The sequence below is a fragment of the Suncus etruscus genome, chromosome 19 (genome assembly GCF_024139225.1).
Source record: "Suncus etruscus isolate mSunEtr1 chromosome 19, mSunEtr1.pri.cur, whole genome shotgun sequence".
NCBI lineage: Eukaryota > Metazoa > Chordata > Mammalia > Eulipotyphla > Soricidae > Suncus > Suncus etruscus.
In genome coordinates, this window is record NC_064866.1 from 7,154,608 (window position 1) to 7,178,964 (window position 24,357).

General features: G+C 46.1%; 1 protein-coding gene across 1 annotated transcript in view; it reads left to right on the forward strand.

Moving 5' to 3' along the window:
- Nucleotides 1-7,329: 7,329 nt before the first annotated feature.
- The window catches only part of IGSF3 (immunoglobulin superfamily member 3), a 107,482-nt gene continuing 90,454 nt past the window's right edge, over nt 7,330-24,357 (forward strand). The window contains exon 1 of the mRNA XM_049765900.1: nt 7,330-8,555. Within this exon, the coding sequence (XP_049621857.1) occupies nt 8,513-8,555 (43 nt within the window). The 5' untranslated portion in view covers nt 7,330-8,512. The remainder of the gene's footprint in view (nt 8,556-24,357) is intronic.

The following is a 24,357-nucleotide window of genomic DNA, read 5'->3' on the forward strand; positions in this document are numbered from 1 at the left end:
AATGCAAGGCAAGAGCTGTCCTATCTCTCCAACTCCAATTAGTGCATTTTTAGACTAAAGAAATCCAACAGGAAGAAAAAGTTTTCATACAAAAGGTCGAACAATTCTTACAAAGTGATGGCTCCTTCTCAGGGTTAGATTGAGTTACATCCCTTCCTACTTTATTTATTTATTTATTTATTTATTTATTTATTTATTTATTTATTTATTTATTTATTTATTTATTTATTTTGGAGCACACCCAATGACACTCAGGGGTATCTCCTGGCTCTGCACTCAGAAATTGCTCCTGACTTGAGGACCATATGGGACACCATATGGCAGGGATCTCAAACTCGCGGCCCGAGGACTGTTTGCGGCCCTTCATACAACATTCTGTGGCCCACGGCCGGCCTTCAAATATCGCAATATTTGCGATTATTTGTTTACCAAATAATCACAATAAAAATCGCATTAGTAAGAAAAAAATCACATTAAACATTTGCATACCCCAAGCAGTTCCTTTCGGGGTATGCAAATGTTTAATGCAATTTTTTTCTTACTAATATGATTTTTTATTGCGAATATTCGGTAAGTGAATAATCGCGAATACTTTGCTCCTAGTGCAGACTTCATTTCCGCTGCTCCTGCCCACTGTCCCTTGCATTATCGGAGGCCTAAGGGAGAGAAGGGAGAGAAGTTCATTACAGAATTAGATTTTGTCATACCTTCATCATGACTTCATCGAAGCCTGCAGTGAAGAGAAAGATTGATGACGAGCACAGACAATTCCAGGAAAAGTGGGAGACGCAATATTTCTTTGTTGAGCACAGGGGCATTCCCACATGTCTTATTGCTCAGAGAAAGTTGCAGTGCACAAGGAATACAACTTGAAACGCCATTATTCAACTAAACATGCTGAGGAATGTGCAAAATATCAAGGAAATGAGAGAACCAAGCGGGTTGCCAGTCTTAAAGCATGTCTAATGAGGCAACAAGATTTCTTCACGAAAGCAACCAAAGAGAATGTTGCATCAGTCAAAGCTAGTTACATGGTTAGTGAGATGATTGCTAAGGCAGGGAAACCATTCACAGAAGGAGAGTTTGTTCAAAAAAAAATGCATGTTACAGGCTGCAAGTATTATCTGTCTGGAAAAGAAAGATCAGTTTAGCAAAATCAGCCTTTCTGAAACACTGTGGCAGAGTGCATTTCTGACATGTCAAGTGACATCTATCATCAACTGTGTGAGAAAGCCAAATGTTTTGATGCATACTCAGTTACTCTTGACGATATAACAGACACTGTGCAGCTTACAATTATGTCCGTGGTGTTGATTGCAATTGTGAATTGACAGAGGAGCTGCTCACAATAATTCCAATACATGGCCAGACCACTGCTATTGAGATATTTCGGCATCTGTGTGATGTGATTGAGAATGCAGGTTTGCCATGGAAAAGGTTTGTTGGAATAATAACCGATGGAGCACCATCGATGACAGGGAGGAAAAATGGACTGGTGGCACTTGTTAAAAAAAAAACTTGAAGAGGAGGGGGTGTAGAGAAGGCCATTGCTCTTCACTGCATTATCCATTAGCAGGCCCTTTGCAGTGAATGCCTGCCGTGTGACAATGTGATGTCTGTTGTTGTGAAATGCATCAACCAAATCAGATTCAGAGGCTTAAAGCACAGGAGGTTCCATGCTTTTTTAGAGGAAATGGAGTCAGAATATGGAGATGTGCTCTATTTCACCGAGGTACATTGGCTCAGCAGGGGAAATATCCTGAAAAGATTTTTTGAGTTGAGAGAAGTGAAAGTCTTCATGGAGAAGGATGGGAATGCTGTTTCTGAGTTGAGTGATCACAAATGGCTCATGGACTTAGCTTTTCTTGTTGACATCACACATAAGCTGAATGTATTAAACAAGATGTTACAAGGCCCAGGACAGCTTATCAGTGCTGCCTGTAGCATATGAAAAAGTTTCCATAAGATGATTCTTGGAATTGTATTTAAAAGTGTTTCCTTAGGATTGTTCTGTGACTTTTGCCCCACCTAACCCTTCCAGGTGGGGCGCTGTGGAGTTGGCAATAAATAGCTTGAGGGACAGGAGTGAGGGGTCCTTCTGTGAAAAGCTGCTGGCTGCAGGAGGATTCTCTGGCTCTCCTTGCCCGATCTTTTAAACCCTATCGTTCTTGTCTGTGTGGATTATTACTTGCTGCGGATAAATATTACCAAGGCCTTCCCCCGAAAGGGGACAAGGGGATGGGAAGTAATTTCTCATTCTGGGGACTGTTCTGGGATTCACAAATACCCAGCCAAGATAACGGCGAAGATATCTTGCACTGCCTATGATAATGTGAGAGCATTCTCCACAAAACTTGTGTTATGGAAATCCCAGCTCTCTCAGACAAACCTTTGACATTTCCCAGCATGCAAGGAACTTGTGGATGCAGGCATACCATTCAGTGGTGAGAAATATGTTGATGCTATTTTTAAGCTGAGAAGAAAGTTGATCACAGATTTGCCTACTTCAAAAAGCACAGAGCCACTTTCCAAATTTTTGTGGACCCCTTTTCCTTTGATGTGCAAGATGCCCCTCCTGTGCTTCAAATGGAGCTCATTGACCTGCAATGCAACTCTGATCTCAAAGCCAAGTTCAGGGAGATTAGTGGAAAAGCAGACATGCATGGGCAATTTTTGAGAGAATTTCCCCCCAGCTTCCCTGAGCTTTCCCGAATGTTCAAGCACACCATGTGCCTTTTTGGGAGCACATATTTGTGTGAAAATTTATTCTCCACATTGAACTTCAAAAAGTCAAAATACAGGTCTAGACTTAATGATGATCATCTTCAAGCCATAATGAGGGTCTCAACTTCTTCCTCTCTAAAGCCAAATGTGGCTCAGATTTGTGGGGAAAAAAAAAGCGCTGTCAAGTCTCTGGCGGCAAGGAATAGGCAAAAGATGCCATGTTCAGAAGAACTGTTCATGATCTTCACTCAATGTTATATTCATGTTCAGAAAAAATAATTAAAACTGTTAACGATGTTTGAGGACTTTTTTTTTTGTGAAATCCCTTATGCGGCCCTGCCTCACCCGACTTTGCCTCCTGTGGCCCCCAGGTAAATTGAGTTCGAGACTCCTGCCATATGGGGATCAAACTGAGGTCCATCAGCTGTTCGTATGGCAAACACCCTACCGCTGTGCCATCCCTCCAGCCCCATCCTTTCTCACTTTTAGGGCATCTTTATTGCACGTTTCTTGGGCATCTCAAACTAAATGCAATTCCCATTGTATGCATTCTGATCCCCATTAAGACTGAACTGGATTTTCTTTTTTGTTTTTGGAACATATCCTGGAATGTGAGGGGGGACTCTGAACTCAGGGATTACTCCTGGCATTGCTTTTGGAGACCAAATGGGGTAAAGGAATCAAACCCTGAATGGTCCTATGCAAGGCCTTACCTGCTCTTCTATTTTTCCAGCTCCAAACTGGCTTTTCTGTCCAATTCCTCACGTCCAACCAGGCATTCCTGGTTGACATTCTCTCGCCCACTGTTTATGTCATCTCCTGTCAATTTTTAGCAGTGTCCTCCAGCTTCCGGAGGCACTCCCCTCCGCTCTGTCCTCCACCCTTAGGCTGGATTACTCTCTCTAGATTGTCCCTCTGATAACAATGCAGCTTTTCTAGAATCCTCAAGGTTAAAGTCCAAACCCTTTCATAACACAGCAAGAACTGTCCTTCAGATTTTTTTTCTTCTCTGCTCATTCTCTCTGCTTCTTTCTTACCATCTCATTTGGATCCAGTAAGATGTCTGGTCTTCTTACAGCACACACACAAACACACATACACACACACAAACACACACACACATTCACACATTCATACACCCCTCCTTCTAATGGGCTTTCTATCCCTCCTCTACCTCTTACTCCTTTGGGTCCCACCTGACACACACAGACACACACACAAAACACACACACAACACACATGCGCACATACCCTCTGCTGGGCCTTCCATCCCTCCTCTGCCCCTTGCTCCTTTGGGTCCCAACTGACACACGCACAAACACACATACAACACACACACACACACACACACACACACACACACACACACACGGTCTGCTGGATCTTTCATCTTTCCTCAGCCCCTTGTTTCTTTGGATCTCACCCACCCAACACATATGCACATACCCTCTGCTGGGTTTTCCATTTCTCTTCTGCTCCTTGCTACTTTGGGTTCCAACTGACACGCACACACAGACACACACACACACAAACACACACCCCTCCCTCTGTTGGGCCTTCCATCCCTTCGCTGCCCCTTGTTTCTTTGGATCCCACCCAATATACAAACAGACACAGACAGATAGATAGACACACACACACACACACTGTCTACTGGCCTCCCTCCCCTCCCCTCCCATCCCTCCTCTGCCTCTTGCTCCTTTGGGCCCCACTGACACACACACAGACACACACACAACACACACACACTGCTGGGCCTCCCATCTCTCCTCTGCCCCTTGCTCCTTTGGGTCCACACCCCTCCACACACACACAACCTTTTTCCCCTTGCTCCTTTGGGTCCTACATGACACACAGACACACACACTCCCCTCCCTCTGTTGGGCCTCCCATCCCTCCTCTGCCCCTTGTTTCTTTGGATCCCACCCAATATACAAACAGACACAGACAGATAGACACACACACACACTGTCTACTGGCCTCCCTCCCCTCCCCTCCCATCCCTCCTCTGCCTCTTGCTCCTTTGGGCCCCACTGACACACACACAGACACACACACAACACACACACACTGCTGGGCCTCCCATCTCTCCTCTGCCCCTTGCTCCTTTGGGTCCACACCCCTCCACACACACACACAACCTTTTTCCCCTTGCTCCTTTGGGTCCTACATGACACACAGACACACACACTCCCCTCCCTCTGTTGGGCCTCCCATCCCTCCTCTGCCCCTTGTTTCTTTGGATCCCACCCAATATACACACAGACACAGACAGGCAGACAGGCACACACACACACACACACACACACACACACACACACACACACACACACACACTGTCTACTGGGCCTCCCATTCCTCGTCTGCCCCTTGCTCCTTTGGGTCCCAACTGACACATAGACACACACACCACACACACACACACACACACACACACACACACACACTGCTGGGCCTCCCATCTCTCCTCTGCTCCTTGCTCCTTTGGGTTCACCCCCCCCCACACACACACACAACCATACCCTCTGCTCCTTGCTCCTCTGGGTCCCCCCTGACCGGACCCTGTGCTTCTCTGCATTGTGACTTTTTCCTCCTGGACAATGCTGACCCATTCACTGCCCTACTGGCTTTGGGGGGCAGAACTGACATGGGCAGAGTTCGAATTCTCAGTGTCCATCTGCACTCAGCACACCAACGCGGGCTTCGAGAGCTAAACGAACGAACACGCATCCATGCAGCTGGACCTGTTTTCCATAAAATATTAATCATGGACACTTACTGATCAGGTGGGCACCGTTTCTAAGGGCTTGCCCAGAACCAGCACGTGTCACAGACCAGATGACATGGCCACAAACCTGTTCAAGAAAGTGGCATAAGGAGGGGTTAAAAAAAGAGGTCCTAAGGTTCAAAAAAGTCACTGCTCCCTGATAGGTCCCACTGTGAAGAATCTACTAGAAGGAAGATAAGAACCTGGATCTTTTGCAGTTTGGGGAGAGAGAGACAGAGAAATAGACAGAGAGACAGAGACATGAACAGAGATAGAGAGACAGACACTCAGAGAGAAAGAGAGACAGAGAGACAGAGACAGAGAGACAGAGAAACAGAGAGACATAGACAGAGAGACAGACACTCAGCAAAACAGACAGAGAGAGAGAGAGAGAGAGAGAGAGAGAGAGAGAGAGAGAGAGAGAGAGAGAGAGAGTGAGAGCAATGCCTTGGGGGCTCAACTTCTAGCAATTTGCTTCCTAGTTGGGGGTTCAGCTTGCAAGAAAGCCAAGCTGCCAGAAGATCTCAGCCAGGGGCTGGGGAAAGAAAGGGGGGGAAGGAGAGAGGAGAAAGAGGAGAGGAGAGAGAGAGGAGAGAGAGAGAAGAGAGAGAGGAGAGAGAGCGAGAGAGGAGTAGAAAGGAGAGAGAGGTGTGAAAGGAGAGAGAGGAGAGAGGTGAGATAGAGAGGGAAGAGAGAGAAGAGAGCGAGAGAGGAGGAAAGAGGAGAGAGGTGAGAGGAGAGAGAAGAGAGAAGAGAAAGGGGCCGGGCGGTGGCGCAAGAGGTAAGGTGCCTGCCTTGCCTGCGCTAGCCTTGGAGGGACCGCGATTCGATCCCCCGGTGTCCCATATGGTCCCCCAAGCCAGGAGCGACTTCTGAGCACATAGCCAGGAGTAACCCCTGAGCGTTACCGGGTGTGGCCCAAAAAAAAACAAAAAAAAACAAAAAAAAAAAAAGAGAGAGAAGAGAAAGAAGAGAGGAGAGAGGCGGGAGAGAGAGAGAGAGAGGTGAGAGGAGAGAAGAGAGAAGAGAAAGAAGAGAGAGGAGAGAGGCGGGAGAGAGAGAGAGAGAGAGAGAGAGAGAGAGAGAGAGAGAGAGAGAGAGAGAGAGAGAGAGAGAGAGAGAGTTGGGGGCCCAATTTCTAACAATTTGCTTTCTAGTTCGGGGGGGGTGTTGTTCAGCTTGCAAGAAAGCCAAGCTGCCAGAAGACCTCAATTCAGCCGAGAGAGAGAGAGAGAGAGAGAGAGAGAGAGAGAGAGAGAGAGAGAGAGAGACAGAGACAGAGACAGAGACAGAGACAGAGAGACAGAGAGAGAGACAGAGACAGACAGAGACAGAGACAGAGACAGAGAGACAGAGAGAAATGCCTTGGAGGCTCAACTTCTAGCAATTTGCTTCCTAGTTGGGGGGGGGGTTCAGTTTGCAAGAAAAAAAGAAAGAAAGCTGCCAGAAGAACTCAGCCAGCCAGTCCCAGATTTTTTTTTTGTTTTTGCTTTGTCTCCAGGAGTGAGAAGGATAGGCGCGCGCGGGAGAGAGCCGAGCTGAGCTGCCCTTTCCAAGCTCAGCAGAAGTGCTGGGCCCTGCCAAAGGGGGTCTAGGGGTTGGGTGGATCTGCTGTGAGCCCCCCTAGAGGAACTTTGAGGACTGCGGGGGGACCCACGGGGCAGTGATGCTGGCACCCTAGCTTGGTCCTAGCCCACCTTGGGGGTGCAGAGCTGGGCACCCGGCACCCCGCAGTCCAGGGCCTGGGGGTGGCGGGAAGAGGCGGGCAGGGCCGGGCCTGGAGGCGGGGACTCGGGAGGGGCCAGGCGAGCTTCGGGGCCCAGGGAAGAGGCCGGAGGAGGCGGCTGGAGAGCTGGGGAGAGGCCTGGGAGAGGTTTGGAGCTGCCAGGGGGGACCTCGGGGGTGGAGAGGCGAGTCCCGGGAAGCCAGGGCGCACAGGGCTGTTCTAGATCTAGCTCTGGGGTCGGGCCCTACACCTCTCTCCAAGCCGATCGGGGAGCAGAAAAGGGGAGCCCGGGCTTCCTCCAGCCTCCCGGGTCGGCTCCGGGTCCAGAGACACCCGAGAAAGGGGAACAATAGCCGTGCCACCTGGGACGCACCGTGCGCACCGTTGCGCTGCGCTCTTAGGTTCTGGGGTGCAGCCGGGAGTGGCTACCCCACCTCGGAGGACCTCGGGAACCCCTGCCCAGGGTGATCCGGACCTGGGTGGGGCTCCCCGGCTCGGTAGGAAGCTCAGGGAATGGCCAGGAGTGGAACTTGGGGGGCCAAGACTTGCAGGAACCGTTGCGCGTCCCTTGGGGCAGATGCGCCCTGAGCGCAAAAGGGGACCCTCAGGTGCCTTGGTTGGACTCACCTGCCACGTTTGTTCCAGAGCCGCCAGGCCGGCTGCAACGATTTTTAGGGGGGGCTGCCCACCTGGCAAGACCGGTTCCAGAGCAAATCCTATGTAGGTGACCCCCACCCCCACCCCAAACCCCTCTGCCCATCATGCACGGAGGAGAAGGACTTTTGGATAAAGGCACGCCCGCATGGATGGATGGATGCCAGCCTACTGCTTGGGGAGTGCTCAAAGGTTCTCCCAAAACCTGCCTTGAGGAAACCGAATGAGGAGGAATGACAGACACCTTGACTGGCAAAGCCAAGGACATTTCTGTATAATCAGTGGATGAAAGGATTTTTTTTCTCTCTCTCCCCTCACTCTCTTCCTCCCGCTTTTCCTGGAGGATTAATCGAACGCTCGCCGTCTCCAATTCCAAGCAGAGGATGGGACCCAAGCTCAAAACACCTCCAACAATGCTTCAGGACTTTCCTACAGCCTAGGGGACTTCAAACTCTGTCCCCCCACCTCCCAGCCGCTCTGCCTCCTAGCTCCACTCTTTCTTCTACCAGCTCTCCTTTGCTGAACTCATTTCCATTTCCCCAAAAAACGGTGCTTGGAGCCACCCTTGGATGGAAGAAATGAGAGCTTAAGTGCTGGGACAGGAGGAAGTCTCTTTGGGGGTCTTTCTGTCCACTGCCGACATGAAGGGCGTCCTCCCTGTGTTGAGCTGTTTGGCTGTACTGGGTAAGTAAGTGGTTTTGCTGGTCTGTGATCCGTGGCAAAGTTGAATCTGCTCTGGGTGGCTGCATGGGGGAATGGGGCACTTGCCCCATGTGTCTTCAGCTCTGGTGGACACCAGGAGGCAGCAGCTAGTGGCATAGATTGAAAGAAAAATCATGCAAGAGGCCCCTTCCCCACACTCCATGGAATCTTGGGATTTGTTTGGAAAAAGAAATCTTTGTGTCCTCCTATCCAGGATCTGTCCCAAAGTCTCGAGGCAAGGTCTGCCCAGGGTCCTGTGCAGCCGTGGTTTAGACTTACTGTGTGTGTGTGTGGGGGGGGGGGGGAGGGATTGTCTACCAGTTGTGTTTTAAATATGGTGCCCCCGTGCCTTTCCCTTCCATGTATGGTATGGCATCATTCCCACGCTGTTGATAAATTTGGTTTTGGAGATAATGTGTGTGTGTGTGTGTGTGTGTGTGTGTGTGTGTGTGTGTGTGTGTGTGTGTGTGTGTGTGTTTCTGGCAGAGAGAGGTAAAGTTGGGGGCTGAAGAGAGAGGCTTTGCCCTAGTAAATTGGAGACTGTGGGTGTGTCCCTTCACCACGGATGGCCATGTCACAGCTGGAGGGTGCAGAGATTGGACTGCCTTGTTTCGGGAGCAGTATCTATGCCTTCTCTGAGGAAGGACCAGAGTGCTTCAAGCAGGAGAAAGAGAATGGTCCTGGGAGGGAACCGTAGTCAGCTCTTAGATCGACTCTTGGATTAGAACCCTTGAGATCTTCTCCCCATGGAAGATCCTCTGTGTCTAGCCCTCTTTGGTTGCCAAGTTCTACAACACTTGTTGTGCCACTGAGCACCATCTTTCTTTTAAACTTTATTTATTTATTTATTGGTTTCTGAGTCACACCCAGCGACATTGAAGGGTTATTCAGGTCTCTGCGCTCAGAAATTCCCCCTGGCAGGCTAGGGGCCCACATGGGATGGTTGGACTCACCTGGGATGCTGGGAATGCAACTGGATCCCTCCCAGGTCGGCCACATGCAAGGCAAATGCCCCACCACTGTGCTATCTCTCTGGCCCCAATTGGGCACCATTTTGAGTGGGCTTCTCACGCCACAGCCTGAGTTCAGAATTAGTTTACCAGCCAGGATCTGGTTTGTTCTGTCTCCTCCTCTTCCCTCAGACCTGTGCCTGGGGTTCCTCTCCCCCACTCCAAAGAGACCGCTTCAGGTGTTTGCACCTCCAAGAGTATCTTGCATTTTGAATATGTATCTGTGGTCTATCAGTGCCAGATTATCTGCACACACTACTTTTTTTTTTTTTCCTGAAAAAGGAGCAAAAAAGGTCAGATGAGTTTGGTAACCTCAGAAGTGTCCTACTGGAACTCTTTCCCCAATTGGCACCCAAGGCCACTGCTACCTCCAGAATCATTCTACTTACCCCCTCCTTCAGGGGTAATATTGTCGACTTTCGGATGCACTGATCTACACCCTTGTGAGAGTTCAAAGGTGTTTGGGGAAAAAAAGCAGGTTTTGGCATTAGAGAACCTGGAATTCAAATCTCAGTCTGATAGTGAGATCTCTGCATCTCAGGAGAGTAGGGTGATTCTATAGGGGGTGTGTGAGTGTGTGAGGAGGAGCATCTCCTGACAGTTAAAGACTCTAAGATATTCTAAATATCCTGGTTGCTTTGGAAAAATGATTGGGACTCATTCATCAAATGTGGGTGCTGATTGGTATTTCTCAAAAATCCCTATGTTCAGGCAAAACTATGAATTTGTTTGAGTCCCTGAAGTTTGGAACTTGGGCCAGGCTGCTGTGTCCAGAGTTAGTATGGTATGTGGGTTTTTTTTTTTTTTGGGGGGGGGTGTTTTTTGTTTTTTGTTTTGGCCACAATCAGCAGCACTCAGGGGTTACTCCGGGCTCTGGTTTCAGAAATCACTCCTGGCAGGCTAGGGGGAACATATGGGATGCCGAGGATCAAGCCCGTGTTGGCCCCATGCAAGGTAAATGCCCTACCTACCCCCTCTGCTGGCACTCCTGCCCCAAAGGGTGTGAGTTCTTAAGTCTCCATCCTCCTTAGTCTCTGACACAGACAAACAGGGCTGTGTCTCCTGGTGTCTCAGCCTGACTCGCTCCTCCTGTCCCAGCCCCAAATATTATATTGATATTTATTATACTATATTTGTCATCCTCTCTGAGTCTAAGCTACAGTGACTAGTGACTCATGGGATTCCGGAGGGTGCTGAGAAGAAAAGCCCATCATGGGGGTGGCTGCTGGGATCCTAGTTGCCTGGTGAAGGCGGGAACTGTGGCTGTGAGGATGGCCCTCAGGGCAGAAGGAACCAGCCACAATAAACAGAGATGTGACATTGGTGGCTTTATTTATTTAAAATTTTTTTGGCTTTTTAAGAAATGCAAAGCCACCTGCTGAACTGCAATATGGGGTAGAACTGGGTGGGGCCTTGGCACTGGGCCTTCTGAGTGTACTCACCTTGTAGCCCAAGGGTGAATGGCTGTCCCAGAGAGGGGAATGTGAACAGAGAGATGAATTTTGTTTTAAACTTTATTTATTGACTAATTAATTGTTTGTTGGGCCACACCCAAAGCGCTCAAGGGTCACTCCTGGCTCTGCACTCAGAAATCACCCCTGGCGGGCTGGAGAACCACATGGGTGCCGGGAATTGAACCGGGTCCCTCTCGGGTCAGCTGCATGCAAGGCAAATGCCCTACTGCTGTGCTATCTCTCCGGTCCCCCCAAAGAGATGAATTGAAAGGTGACAGGGCTGTGGGACAGACATGTGTTTGGGACCATGGCGGGGCTTCATCACCAATGCCCCATTTGACCAACCTCACTGGGCAACTTTCCTCAACTCTTCTTGGCCATCAGGGCTTGGACTTGGGGCTGGCAGGAAATCTTACTACTACTTTCTTGACGTCGGAGTGGCAGAAGGGACCCAGGGATGGAACAAAGCCCATGCTGGGGTTTCATTTCCACCAAGCAGTCTGCCTTGCACACTCCTGTGTCAGCAATCTCTCTGTGTGATGTAAATTCCTGTGGAATGTGGATTTGATGCAGCGTAGACTCCTGAGGTTTTTATACCCATGCAGGTCACACCCATGGAATAAAATGTCTGTCACGAGTGAGTCAGGCCAAATACACTGAAAAAGCAATGGATAATTATGAAGACTGGCAGCCCCAAAGTGGCCACGGAAGTTGGAAAACCCCAGGGGTGATTAATGAAGGTTAAAGAACATGCTGGCAAGTCCCTCCGTGTCCTAAGACCTAAGCCTTCTGCTCTTTTCCAAGCTTTACTGTGTCAGACATTTATGTAGCTCAGAGTTCTTTTTTCCTTCTGGTCTGGATATCTGCTTTCTCTAACAACTCTGGACTGTGGTTTGTTTGCCTGTTGTAGCCCTTGGGCTCCCTGGACAGCCACGAGTCATATTTACTCCTCTCCAAATCTATTGTTAAGTCTGGGCCTGATTGAATCAGTAGGACATTTAGGCTGAGACTGTGTGGAGCTGGGACCCCAAAATAGGAAGGAGAGTAGGGACTGGTGTGGTGTGAGAAAAAAGGAAAAGAGCCAGGTGGTTGGGACCGTGCCTGGCAGCGACGTGTGTGACAGTGACAGGCAGAGATGACAACAGTGTGGGAGAGACAAGAGGATTGGCATGTGCGAGAGAGAGCAGGAAAGAGATCATGGGAGGAGATGAATGGGAGTTTTCAGCATATCAAGCAGATTTCGATTGTGCATAAAAAGTTATGCCTCCCAGATCAGTGCTGATGTCGCAAATAAGATGAAAGAACTCTTAAGTGTTAGCAGTGAAAAATGAAAAAATGAGGCACGTCTCCTGATCCATGCTGGAGAACTTCGCTTCTCTTTGGGGAGAGAGGTTCATTTGGAATGGGGCGGGGGAGGAAGGACCTGGATTTGAACAGTAGGGCACTGTTGGCCAGGGGAAAGGCCACAGGGTGAGACTAGGAGAGACAGAAAGAAATTTTGATGATCTGAGGGGAGAGAGCTCAGAGTAGTTCTGGGCTGATCAAAGGTAGAAGAGAACAACTTAAGTTGGCAGCTTTTAAGGATTTATGGGTGGACAGATACTGCAGGGTTTAATCAATCAGGATGATAGAGAGGGGAATTCTTTGTGTTCTTTTGTTTTGGGGTCACACCCAGTGATGCTCAGGGGTTCCTCCTGGCTCTGAGCTCAGAAATTGCTCCTGGCAGGCTCCGGGAACCATATGGCATGCCAGGAATCGAACCACCATCAGTCCTGGGTCAGCCTCATGCAAGGCAAAAGTCCTACTGCTATGATATCTCTCTAGCTCCATAGAGAGGGAAATTCTTATTCAACTAGACTGGATGGGATGTTTTTCAGTCATCTCTGGGCCCCCCAAACCCCAATCTATTTTTTTTTTGAACTCTAAAAGAGTCACAGAAGTAATATACCTCTCCTAGTTTTCATCATTTTTACTGTGAAGCCAGCTCTGTCTCACTAAACTTGCACAATAACCTTGTCAGGAAGGTCCTGCATCTGATAATCTTTTTTTTTATTTTTTTATTTTTTTAGATGGAAAGCTGAAGTCAGGCAAGGTTAAAGAGCTGGGGTGAATTATAGAGCTAATTTGATTTGTCATGGTACTTCACAATGGGGAACTTCTTCTCACGTTCCATGTTCCGTTTGTATTCTCAAGGTCATGTCGAAGTCTAAAATGCCATTGTTAGCTTGGTCTCAGAAACCGTCTGAGATAGTCCACCACCCAGCATTTCTGCTTTATATTCCATTGGTTCAAACTTGATCGCAGCACCAGACTTTGTTCCAAGGCAGGCTGGGAAAAAACATAATCTTAATTAGGGGTGTTCAGGCCGAAGAGTACATGCTTTGCATGCTGGAGACCTGGATTGCATCCCTGCCACCACATAATCCTTCCAGCCCTCCAGTGAGCACAGAGCTGGGAGTGGTTTCTAAACACTGCCGGGTGTGGCTCAAAAACAGAGAATCCAATTTGAGTGTGTTGTTCAAAGCGCTTCTGTTTCTGGAGGGTGAAGAGAGAACAAATTTGGGCAATCCAGCTTCTAGTCTCTGGCATAATAGTCAGAGGTAATAAGAAGCAGAATAGGGTTTGGAAGCTAGGACCGTTTGGGTTCTACCCCCCACCCCCCTGCTTTCTTTGTCTAAGAAACTGCTCCTTGTGTGAGTAAGAGACTCAGCCCTGCCCTTTTAAGAAATCTTGGTGGAAAGGCCTGAGCTAGCTGAACCGATTGTCACATCGAAAAGCAGCTTATATCAGCATATAATTAAAGAGCGAATGCTGAGTTTTGAAGCAGGAGTCCTCAAGCGTCCATAGAACATTTATGTGCCAGATCTATAGCATGACAGTCTGCATACAGGGCCTCATTAAAGATGGTCTCTGGCAGGTTCATTACCATAGTCCCCCAAGTCAGCCTCCTATGTGTCAGGAAGTAGATTGTTTTGTTCGGTTTTGAAGAACGAATGATTTCACAGTAGGCTACTGTTTCTGTATTGGCACCTTTGATTAAAATGAGGAAAACTCATCTTGTTTCCTGGAGTTGAAGGAAGTTTTGTTCTAAGGAAAAGTGTCGAAACTTGCTAGAGTCTTGATTTTAATCCAAGTTTGTCTGGCTAGTGACTTTGAGTCTTAACTGCAACAAAGAGGGATTCTCAGCCTCTGTGGTTCTCTGAATTCTTTGGGTCACCCATGAAGTCCTTTAAAAATAACCTTTTAAAAATGCATCAATATGGGGCCATAGCTATAATAGTAAAGTGAGTAAGTCATATGGCTGACCCAAAATCGATCCCTAGGATCCCATATGGTCCCCTGAGCATTATTCCTGAGTGCAGAGCCAGGAGTAATCCCTGAGCAATGCCAGGTGTGGCCTAAAACCTAAAATAAATAAATAAAAATAATACATAAACTGAACAACAAAGGAAATTAATTTTATTGAAAGGTAGCCACCAAGATATTAACATTTTTTTGATGTAGCAGTATGCTTCTTTAATAAATGTATATTTAGTACATAAATAGTAAATGGTAGCATCTAATAGCAGGTCTGAGGATTGCTGTAATTTGGTTATAGAAAAGGCCAACAATATTTTGAGGGAGTTAAATTATTTTTTGTTTTGTTTTGTTTTGGGGCCACATCTGGTGACGTTCAGAGGTTACTCGTGGCTATGCGCTCAGAAATCGTCCTGGCTTGGGGGACCACATGGCATGCCGGGGGATCCAACCGAGGTCCATCCCAGGTTAACACATGCAAGGTAGATGCCCTACCGCTTGCTCCACTGCTCCAACTCAGCCCCAGGAGTTAAACTATTAACTGTAAATATGTGTGTGATTTTGTGTCCTATTGTGGATACACTTGTGCCCAGTCACAGGGCCTGAGATGGAAGAATGATAATTGCCTATATTTACAGTCACAGGAATAAATGGTATGCAATGGTGTGGCCTAAAACCTAAAATAAATAAATAAAAATAATACATAAACTGAACAACAAAGGAAATTAATTTTATTGAAAGGTAGCCACCAAGATATTAACATTTTTTTGATGTAGCAGTATGCTTCTTTAATAAATGTATATTTAGTACATAAATAGTAAATGGTAGCATCTAATAGCAGGTCTGAGTCTTATCCTCAGGCCTCTGTGAAGTTCAGAGTCAAGCTCCATGCATTTGGTGGTGGTCTTTGGGAAGACATTGTGAGAGAGGACTTAAGTTAGACTTGCAGGAATGGGAAGGACCCACCTTTGGCTAAAGGTGGAGTCAAAATTACAAAAGGGTCTTTATAATTCAGAAAGGGGGGAAATGTAACTCCACCCTGGATTTAGGTGTTCCTATCTGAGACCCACCCATTTCTGGGAGGGGTCTTGGGAACCGGATATTAGGTGTGACCTTACCTGCAATACCCGGCCCATTCCTGGGAGGGTTCTTGGAATAGGTAGATAAACCCTGGAGCATGGGGATGAGGGGCTCTCAGGAAGATGGCTGAATTATAAGATGCAGGGCTAAGAATGGCCGAATGCTTGAAAGGTTATGAGATAGGCCACACACCTGTGGTGGTCAGGGCATGAATAAAGATGATGCTTCCTAATGCCTGCCTGTGAGTGAGTGATTTCGCCTTTCACCTGGGCCTGGGACCCGCCAGCTGGATGGGGGATGAAGCCACGTGGCTGGGGCCTAAGCACAAAGGCCTCCATCCATCGCCATCCAGCCCCATCCTTAATTATTTGATTCAACAGGAAGGATTTGGTGAGGAGGAATTGAAACTCGGGAAATCCTGGTAGTGTGGGAGATGGCACCTTCAAAGGGAAATGAGTTTGCTTTCTTGGCCAAGATCAGGTAGGTCCCTGGAACCCAGGCTGACCACTTCCACTGAGGCGAGACCAAGGAACTGGACAAAATGGCTTCAGTTGCTGGCCCCTGAATTGTCCAGGTTTGGCATCCATTGACTAATATTTTTAGGTTCTTTTATTGAGTTCATTTGCCACAATTGGACACCTGTTTCTCTCTCTCTCTCTCTCTCTCTCTCTCTCTCTCTCTCTCTCTCTCTCTCTCTCTCTCTCTCTCTCTCTCTCTCTCTTTCTCTCTCTGCCTCTTCAAAGGTAATGCAGCTATATTCCACTGAAAAAAGATTGTTTATTCAGTTAAGGAAATTTGGGACATCTGCATGTAAATTCCCCCTGATTTTTAAAAGGAATGAGTGCTTGCCTCAAAATCAAGGTTTGATTTGTAGAAAACCACATGTTGGCCAAATGCCTCCTTAGAATCTTTGATTTAGTGACTATTTATGGCACGCCTGGCAGGCACTTCACTGAGCCATGGACCTCCTTTAACTGGAATCCTCCATTAAATAGGGTTTTGTGTTTTTTTTTAATTTTGGAACTTGGCTTTCACTGGAGGTGACTATAGTATGAAGGACTATTCTAGAAAACAAGCTTTCAGGCCACCGTCTGCTGTTCTCTACATCTTTTTCCGCATCTATAATTATAGCAGCAGATGAGCCTGAGGGCTCTGGAAGATTCTGAATCAAAGATTCAATTATATTAACTTTCCCCTGGTTGGCAAGTAGTTTGATGTCATTTAAAAAGCTTTATAATAGGGTTGGTGACAATGGACGTTGAGTGAAAGTTCCTGCCTAAACCGCTCTTAAGAGATTTACTCCAGGGGCTGGAGAGATAGCACGGAGGTAGGGTGTTCGCCTTGCATGCAGAAGGATGGTGGTTCGAATCCTGGCATCCTATATGGTCCCCCGAGCCTGCCAGGAGCAATTTCTGAGCATAGAGCCAGAAGTAACCTCTGAGTGCTTCAGGGTGTGACCCCAAAACAAAAACAAAAACAAAGAGATTTACTCTGTACCCCATTCAGCTGTGGATCTTTCCCTCCACAACGGCTAGGAAGTGATAGTCTAAGGCCTGAAGTAGAATAAACAGGAAGCTACTGGGTAAACAGATCCAAAGTCATTGACTGATACCATTTGCTTTTTGAGGAGTATTTGCTGGATGAAAGGGGGAGGCAAGACTGGTAAAGTCTCCTTTTCAGCTCAGCAGTACGAAGGCACTGAGTCTACAGAAACCCTGAGTGTTCTGTCTGGAAAAGCTTTCTGGAAAAACTGGAATGTTGGAAATTATTTAATAGGAGAGGAATAGCTTTGCAGAATTGTGGAGTGGAGGACAGCGGGGGGTATAAAGAACTGCTTTGAAAAGGCTTCTCGAAGGATGCAGAAAGTATGGGTGGAGTATGGATGTTTGAATCAGAGACAGAGATGGAAAGTGCCAGAGTTATTAGTGGGTGGTGTCTTATAGAACCATGGGGAGGAGCAGATGGGAGGCTTGGAGGCAGGTGGAAGTGAAAAAGAAAAGCTGCTAGTGATAGGGTTCAGAGATTGAGTGTCTGCCTTGTTTGTATGAGTCTCTGGATTTAATCCCTAGTGTTACAAACTCAAAGAGTCATGGAGCCAGAGTGGTGGCGCAGCAGTAGGGCGTTTGCCTTGCACACAGCTGATCTAAGACGGACCGTGGTTTGATTCCTAGGTGTTCCATATGGTCCCCTAAGCCAGGAGCGATTTCTGAGTGCATAGCCAGAAGTAACCCCTAAGCATTACGAGGTGTGGCCCAAAAACCAAAAAAAAAAAAAAAGTGTCATGATTAGGACAAAGACATTCCACGTTCCAAGTGATCTGTGAATGCAGATAAATTGCTCCCCAGTCTGGCTTGGATGTGGGGGCCTCTTCCCATAAACTTTCAGATCCCCAAGGTTTGCTTCAATAAACCTGGGCAAGAAATCTTGTACCAGTCCTGTGTTCTTTCTGATTTCAAGTCTTTGGTGCCACAGGGTAAGTTTAGGATTGCCTGCATTGGCATAGCTTCCATGCATTTAAGACTGCTTTCATTTTTTGCAACAACTATTTCCCCTATGTTAGGGTGCAGTTTGCATTTCCATTCCCGAGGCAACCTTCGGGAACCCTCAGTAGGGCTGGAGACCAGTATGTGGTAGGCTGTTTTTGAGTTCACAAACCACACCATGATTCAGGTAAGCTGCTGCACTTCTCACAAATCCAGGATTCCCCTGCGTTTAAAATCTCCTGTCTTGGGGGCTGAAGAGATAGCACAGCAGTAGATGCAAGAAGCCCATCCAGGACAGACAGTGGTTCGAATCCTGGCATCCCATATGGTTCCCTGAGCCTGCCAGGAGTAATTTCTGAGTGCAGAGCCAGGAATAACCTCTGAGTGTCACCTCAAAACCAAACCAAAACAACAACAAAACACATGAAAAAACCCTCCTGTCTTCCAGGTAGACCACATATATCTTGCAGAATTTGATGTTTTTTTCTCCCTGTGTGATGACCAACACAATGGCTTACCCTTGAATAAACCTAGCTCAGCTCTAAAGGCACCTCAGTGTAGTACACTGGATTGCTTATTTTATATATATATATATATATTTTTTTTTTTTCATTGGGTGTGAGGTTGGGCCATTCCCATCTGTACTCAGGGCTTACTCCTGGCTTTGCACATAAGAATCACTCCTAGCGGACTTGGGAGCCATATTGGATAATGGGGATTGAACCCAGGTTGGCTACATTCAAGGCAAACATCTCTTTTATGTCTCCAGGTCAACCAAAGAGACACGTAACCTCATCTTGAAGTCTCCCTTAGCCCCGTTGCTGCAAATTTAGTGATGTCATCATTAAACACCTGTGAAATTTCAGCAAGGTCACAAGTTTAACTCTGTGAGCCTGGAGAGCTTCCAAAGGGAGACTAGGTGGTGTGTTGGCCTGTTGCTTGCTTGCACTGTGGCCTCAATTGTCTTTGCTAGGAAGAACTTTCCCTTGGAAGGGCAATAGGAGACTCAGAGCTGGGGAACCATCCATTGCTACAGGCCCATTTACCTAATCTGGCCCAATACCTAATCTGGCCATGTATAGCTTGCTCCATTAAGATTTCTTTTGGTTTAGATTTTTTGGGGCGTTCATATCCAGCAGTGTTGGGGCTACCCTCAGTTCTTTGCTTGGGAATTGTTCCAAATTGTGCTTGGAGGACCATGTGTTGCTGGGGCTTTAACCCTGGTTTTACTGCATTCAAAGCATGCTCTCAGCTTTCTGAGCTATCTCTTTGACCTCAAAGACAAATCTTGTTTTAGTTATTTTGGGGGATATACCCAACAGTACTCTAGGGCTACTTCTGGCTCTGTGCTCAGGAGTTGTTCCTTGTGCTAAGCAGGGGACTATATGAAGTGCCAAGGATTAAAGTAGGTTCTATAGGGCAAGCTCTTTAACCCTTATAACTCTAGCCCCTCTCCTCCCAATTTTTTCCTAAGTCAAAATGTTTCCCAGTGAGAGAAAATTTTAAAACCTCTTAGGTATAATACCTATATCAGATAGCCTTAATTTTCATTAAAGAATTGATTTCAATTAGGTCATACTTTAAGGAAGTGCTTGAGGGTAAAATATAGCAGTAGGGTGATAGAAGATGGATGTCAGCTTCAAGGTAACATATATTTGCTTGATTCCATGCATTTCATGTTTTAATTAAAGCAATATTGGTTTCTACCATGTAAGTTTCAGTGGCACATCATTATAACTCAACACACGTCTGTTCACCACTAAAAATCTAATTCCATCCTTCACCATACAGTTGACTTCTTTTGCCTAATGTATGTTCTTTCTCCTTCTTTCTCTTCCAATAATCGTTAATTTGATCTTATAGTCCGCAGGTTGATTTTGCTTTATTTATTCATCCGTTTCGATGTTTCTTTATGAAGATGATTGGAATCTTAGTATTTGTCGTTCTTCCTCATTAAACACAATGCCCTGTAGGTCCATCCGTGTTATTGCAAATGACAAGATTTCATTTTTCTTCATAGCTGAGAAGTTGAATTTTGACTTTGACAAAGGTAGCCTGAATATGACACTATTGTTAAAAAAAATAAAACTAAATATAACAGATACAAAGTAAAGTATAAAATTTTCCTTTTCAGCCTCATGCCCCTTACTGGGCCTGATATATAGTCTTTCTAGTCTGATATATAGTCTTCTAGAACATAGTCTATAATTTCTATGCATACACTGACATAAATAATAGATTTTTTTCCCTGACATAAATGGAACCATATAGAACATATTGTGTAACAACTTGATTTTAAAGGGAGTGATTTACTATATTATTTTTGCAGCCTTAATTTTATGGTCATATCAGAACTGATTTGGTTATTTTATAGCTAGTGGAAGCTGTAATTTGTAAAATCATTGGGGAGTTGTGAGCTTCATTCAGTAACTAATAATGGAGTCATTTTTGTCTTGCTTTATCAAGAGTAAGGACCATAATAATAAAAAAAAACACTACTCCTACATCCTAATATATTTAATGAAAATAATTCACTTATTTATTCTGACTACTGTTTCCAAAAACACATCCAACAAATTAAGGATGCACGCACCATTACATTGAGTATTTTAGTCGTAATTTTTGAAATTTAGTTGAATTAAAATACAGAAAGTCTGTTTGGAGTTTAAGAGCCATAATGATAGTCCACATAGTTGCCTTAATTGTAGGTGATCTGGGTTCCATTACATTTGGTCCCCTAAGCCCCATCAGCAGTGATCCTGAGCATAGAGCCAGGAATAAGTCTTGAGTACCACTGAGTATGGGTCCAAAAACCAAAAAAAAGAGGAGGAGAAGGAGAAAGAGGAAGTGGAGGAACAGAAGGAGAAGGAGGAGGAGATTAAGGAGGAGAAGAAATTTTAGTGAGTACTACAATAAATACTGGACTCTGTCTTATCACACTATCTGAACACAGATATGCGTGCTCAGAGAGTAGGAGAAAAATGAGAAGTTTTCCTATATTTTCCATTTCCAAATGAGTCTTATATTTATTTAGAAGGAATGGTAATTGAGAATCCAGGGAGGTGGACTTGTTGTCCCAGAACTGAACTTTTAGCCGAGACAAAGCAGTTTCCTTCTAGCCTCGCAGTTGTAGCAGTTGTAGAAAGATGATATTTTCACAGTATTGCTGACTTTTTTGCTCCCTCTTTTGACTTTCTGGGGACCCTCTGGAGCCAAAGCAGGTTTCCTGGAAGGTCCCTCTAGTTTGAAAATAGTTGCCATTTTGAAGTTCTTGAATTCTTTCATCAATATCAAGGCTTGCCATCCATCCTGAAGTCGCGGCATAGACCTTATAGGTTCTTTGTTGTTGTTGTTTGGGTTTTGTTTGATTATTCTCAGGGCATACTCCTGGCAGTGCTCAGGAGAGTATATGTGATGTCAGAGATCAAACCCAGGTCAGCCTCATGCAAACAAGGCAAGTGCCTTTCCCCCAGTACTATCTCTCCAGTCACTCAATTAGACTCTTTGCTTTGTTTTCTTTTGGGGGCCACACCTGGTGACGCTCAGAGGATATTCCTGGCTATGCCCTCAGAAATCGTTCCTGGCTTAGGGGACCATATGGGATGCTGGGGGATCAAACCGAGGTCCGTCCTAGGTTAGCCGCGTGCAAGGCAAATGTCCTACTGCTTGCGTCACGGCTTCTGCCCCTAAAAAAGACTTCATTTGCTCATTGGACAAATATTTGAGTGCCTGCTACAAATACACACTGTTCTGTTATCTCAAATACCAAAAATTAAAATTTAAACCATGTTGAAAAGTTTGTCACCTGATCTGTACTTTTAATCTTTAATAAATAGAAAGATTAATTAAAAGCAATCTGACCTCAGGGAACTTCCTTCTCTCCCTCAAGTGAGTCTTTTTTTTTCTTCTTTAAATGATAGTAATATCTTTTTTCTCCTGTTTTATTAACAGCTCTCCTGTAGCTTTTTTTTTTTAGGATTAAGACTGTGACTGCCAAAGAAGGGGGTACTTGGAGGGGGAGGTAGGGGAAGGGCAGAGTCTTTCTTTTGAAAGTGTGCAAATATCCCCCAGAATTCTGGCTCTGTGCAGTGTCCTTATTAACCGCGGAAGATATGTCTGTGTATTGAGAATTGGAATTATTATACTTTGTACTGAATTTCTGGAAAGCAAGAACAAAGAGAGAGAGAGAGAGAGAGAGAGAGAGAGAGAGAGAGAGAGAGAGAGAGAGAGAGAGAGAGAGAGAGAGAGAGAGAGAGAGAGAGATCATAGGCTTTGCCTTGTTCAGGTAGCTAGTCTCTATAGGATTTTCAACTGAATACCCTTAGGATGTGTTTGAATGGGGTGACTGGGTATATGGAAGCTGTGGGATAGTGTGGGGGCTCCCCTGGCTTTGGCCTATTTTCCAGAAGCTTTTCTATCAGCTCTGGGTCTCCTTACCCACTGGGAGAAGCCCTCAGGAGACACCAATCTACATTTTCCATGTCCCTCTTCTCTGCCTTCTCCATCAGGCCCTTAAGCCTGCAGGCTGCAGGTAAATTATAAACTGTACTGAGGGGAAATGGCCTCAGTCCCAAAGGAATAGGTGGACATGGAATCTCTGCCATCCCCCACACTGTACCCCTGATACAGCACTGCTTAGTGGCCTTTCTGGTTTTCCTCTGAGCTTGTTTCACAATATTTTCCTTTGGGTTTGGAGAGGCTGAGTCCGCTGGGAATTCACAGATGGGCTCATCTGTTCTTTGCTTGGAAGAGCAGTGAAGCAGATGGATTTGCTCTAGGCTCACCCCAAAACCGCACAATCCTTCAGGGCACTGTGGAGCTATGATTTTCCTCACATTTTCTACATGGCTTCATGTAAGAAACTTCCTGATGTTTCAAAACCAACAAGGGCTGGCCTGACTCTTGGTCAGTCTTGCCTCTTGGTAGTTGCATGATCCAGATAGCAGGGTGCTATTCTGAAGTCCCAGTTGCACACTTTTTTTTGCCCAAGGTGTGCAGGTCTCTAGCAGGGTGTCCAGGATACCGTTCAGGCTTGGGGGTACGGGGAATGCAGCCCCAATTACTTTCTCATGCATAGTATTTGGAGGCCAACTCTTTGTGAGTCTCTTCCCATAAGTGGCAGACTTCTAGAAGGATGAAAGTGGATGGAGAAGGATGTGCCTCTGGCTGTATGTCATCTGTGCTTTAATGAAGACACTGCCCACATGTTGGCCTTCCCACTGGCGAGCTATAATTTCCCATATATGGAGTTTGGGGAGAGCCAGTCCTGGCTTCAGAACAAGGCTGAATTCCATGTGTACTTTCAGAGAAAGTAAGTAAATCAGAGAGCCTCAAGGGCTGTGGTATTTATGGTGAATCTATGATTATTGTATGTGCCTTCCTGTCATAATTTATTCAGCATTGCCATGTCCTGGAGCTGGGTAATTTGACTCTCTTTTTCTTCTGCATATTTTCCCTTTTTTTTTTTTTTGCAAATGTAGAGGCATTCAGCTTTAATCAAGCAGGCTTTTTTTTTTTTTTGCTCTGTCATCTGTAACGGCCTGGGCATGACTTGAGGTCTTGTGGAGGGTTTTAAGTAACTGAGCTTTTAAGATATTCAGAGCATAATCTTCCCCCTTTTGCTCCTGATCATTTTGTATGCTTTCCAGAGATTTGCAAGGTTCCACAAAGGTGGCAGGAGAGGACTTTGGCATCTTTCAGGAACACCGGATGCTCTTCTTGCTGATGACAGATTTTTCTTTGCTCTTGGCCTGGGTACAGGGCCTGCTGACCATTCTTATATCGGGAGCATTCAAGATGGCCCATGAATGTGGCCAGTGTGTTCCTAAATCTCTGCTGAACTGGAGAACAGCGACAGCTCAAACATGCCTGAAATATTGCCTGAACTCAGTGTGTCTGTGCAGTGTATTCAGGCTGGAGTCACAGGAAGATGCAGGAAGGTAGAATGGAGATCTGTGGTCAGTGGTGTTTATAGCAGAGCTTGTTAAATCCCAACCATGGGCCCAGAACAATGATACAACTGGCAGGGCATTTGCCTTGTATGTGATAGATCCTGGTTTCATCCCCTGTATCCCATATGGTCCCTCAAGCACTACCAGGAGTAATTTCTATTTTTTTTTAATTTTTTATATTTTTATTTAAACTCCTTGATTACAAATATGATTGTAGTTGGGTGTTGTGTATGTAAACATTTTATGGGATTATTATGTTACTGACCCTACCTTGATCGGTGATTGTGCCCTACCCTAGGGTGTGACCTGGCATTCTGCTCCCACCCAAGGGTGGTACCTGATTCTGCTCCCACCATTGGGTGGTACCTGATCCCACCATTGGGTGGTACCTGATTCTGGGGCATAAAAACAAGGGTCTGTGGAAGGCGAGGGGCTCTTTGTCCTGAATCTATTCTTAGGCCTTTTGGCTTTGGCCTCTTCACGGAATAAAGAGCTGTTTTCTTCAGAAG